The sequence below is a fragment of the Priapulus caudatus genome, unplaced genomic scaffold (genome assembly GCF_000485595.1).
Source record: "Priapulus caudatus unplaced genomic scaffold, Priapulus_caudatus-5.0.1 Scaffold539, whole genome shotgun sequence".
Lineage (NCBI taxonomy): Eukaryota > Metazoa > Priapulida > Priapulimorpha > Priapulimorphida > Priapulidae > Priapulus > Priapulus caudatus.
This window is the reverse complement of record NW_014577600.1, coordinates 20,525-23,246: the sequence shown is the minus strand read 5'-3', so window position 1 is coordinate 23,246 and position 2,722 is coordinate 20,525. Positions and strand designations below refer to the sequence as shown.

General features: G+C 46.5%; 1 protein-coding gene across 1 annotated transcript in view; it reads right to left on the bottom strand.

Annotated features, from left to right (window-relative positions):
- Positions 1–2,722, bottom strand: part of LOC106811434 (nuclear receptor subfamily 2 group E member 1-like) — a 36,566-nt gene that overhangs the window by 26,863 nt on the left and 6,981 nt on the right. Inside the window, exon 2 of the mRNA XM_014815047.1 lies at positions 460–702. Within this exon, the coding sequence (XP_014670533.1) occupies positions 460–702 (243 nt within the window). The remainder of the gene's footprint in view (positions 1–459; positions 703–2,722) is intronic.

The following is a 2,722-nucleotide window of genomic DNA, read 5'->3' as shown; positions in this document are numbered from 1 at the left end:
GTGTAGTGTGTGTGTGTGTGTGTGTGTAGTGTGTGTGTGTGTGTGTGTGTGTGTGTGTGTGTGTGTGTGTGTGTGTGTGTGTGTGTGTGTGTGTGTGTGTGTGTGTGTGTGTGCATGTGTGTGTGTGACAGACGCGCAACTTATTAATGTTTCAGTTTTTAAATTCCTCAAGAAAAATGAAAGATCGAAAGAAGTCAGGCAACAAAGACAACAGCAAGACAAACAACAACGCGGCCGCCGCCAGACGGCGCGCGACAAAGACGTCATCCACATATACCACTCTTACATTAAATTAAGAATTAGATTAATATAGAAATAAATTCAGTTAATTAATATAAATCATTTCATATATATATATATAATATATATATATATATATATATATATATTTTAGTGACAACAACTCGACAAACAACAGTACATCCGCCACCGCCACCAGAGGTCGCTGCGCTCGCTTACCGTCGCGGTTCATCTTCACATCGAGGCACTTCTTGAAGCGGCACGCCTGGCACTGGTTGCGTCGCGTCACGTCGACGACGCAGCCGCCGCTCTCCTTGCACACGTACTCGAGGTTGCGTCGGATGCTGCGCTTGAAGAAACCCCGACAGCCGTCGCAGCTGAGTACGCCGTAGTGCTTGCCGCTCGCCTTGTCGCCGCAGACGGCGCACGGGATGTCCGGCTTGCACGGCGTCGGACTGACCACTGGAATAGAAACACGGGAATATTTAACTGACCACTGGAATAAAAGGATATTTAATCTGCCACTGTGATATAAAGTCACTGATATATTTAATTTACCACTGTGATAAAGTTGCGGACGTATTTAATTAGTTTCTGTGATAAAGTCGCGGAGATGTTTAATTTGCCACTGTGATAAAGTCGCAAACATATTTAATTTGCCACTGTCATAATAAGTCGCGGAGATATATTTAACTGACCGTTGCAGGAGTGAGAACTGTGGAGAATTGTCAAAAAAGAAACAGGGATTTATTAATACACCACTGTATGAGATAGCGCGAAGATATTTAACTGACCAATGCAAGAAACGCGCGGGGCGATGTTTTACGAATTGCCCACCGCCAGAAACGCGCCGACGAGGTTTTACTATTATATCACGGCAAGATAAGTGCGCCTGCTTGATTAAAACGACTATGTAACTAATTATGTAGAGGCGCACATGCGCGAATGTTTGTTTTTATGAATTTTTAGGCTTAATTTAATGAAATCATGCAATTATAAGTAGTATTCATCGTTTCTTAACCGGCGTAAAATGTATAATTCTGGGCATTTTGAATTGAAATGCTCACGAAATTCGTTCGCTGTCGAGGTCATGCGCTCGTATATGAAACACAATTTAAGCATAAACTTAAGCACAAAATCGTAACTGCATTTTCATACTGTGTTAAAAACGCATAGTCACTGTAACTCATCGCTTTGAGAGAAGCGCGGAGGTTTTTAATTGCTTCTGTGTTGTTAATTAATTAGCTTTATTAATCGCGAGAGTGAAAAAGTGTCGTCTGTATTAAATGGTCGCGAGGGCAATCATTGCTCCTCTAGAAACTGTGCCTGATGACAGTGTTGTTTAATTGTAACGCGTACACGCACACACACTCACACACGCACGCACGCACCCACACATAGTAGGCTACCAGACGCCCAGCATGTGTTGATGTCACAAAGAATATTCTAAAATCACGAATATAAACTTGCCAAACAAATATCCCCTTAAACCACAATGCCCGCCTCGTTTAACTAATATCTTAATGAAACACAAATGTCACCTAGTGAAACAAATGTTCGACGCATGCTACCTTGCTCAACACCCACCCAATTTCCCAGTCATCTTAACCAACAAATGTCTCTTACTCCGTCAAGCGCGCAATAAACTAATATTACGCGCGTGTAACCTCGCGGCGTAATGTAACACGTTACACACGCGGCAGACAGTCCCGCTGGTCCGCACCCTCCCTTTGCGTTTAGTCGGGCCAGCCAGCGCACGCACGCGTAAAATCACGCGTGACCTTCACAAAAGAATCCCGACCCTCCGTGCTCTTTACACTGCTAAAAGCCCACCGCCGCACACCACCGCCGTGCCCAGCGATTGTGACCGCGAGTGACGGCGTGATCAAACAAAATGCGCGTGCGCATTGTCCGCTAGTACCCCCCTCTCCCTCATCCTCCCCCCTTCCTACCGCTGCTGCTGCACGCGCGCACTTCGTCTGCTCATTTTGCGGACCGGTGGTACCACCTCTCCCTCATCCTGCCTTCCTCCCGCCGCTGCTGCTGCACGCGTGCGTTCGTCCGCTCATTTTGCGGACCGGACGTTAAAAGCCGCGGAAACAAGGCGCCGTAAACGCGCTGAAACGTCGGCGTGATTTCGTCGGCGACGCGTCGGCTTTCACGCGGTCACATTCGGTAATCAACGGCGTGTTGATAATAATTAATGACATTCGGCTCTCATCCCCGCGCGCTTCTCTCTCTCATCCCCCGTCTCTTTCTCTCTCTCTCTCTCTCTCTCTTTCTCTCTCTCTCTTTCTTTCTCTCTCTTTATATCTCCCTCCCGCGCGCTCTCTCTCTCTCTTTCTCTCTCTTTATATATCTCTCTCGCTCTCTCTCTCTCTCTCTTTCGCTCCTCGCTCTCTTTATCGCTCTCTCTTTCTCTCTCTCTCTCTCTCTCTTTCTCTCTCTCTCTTTCTTTCTCTCTCTTTATATCTCCCTCCCG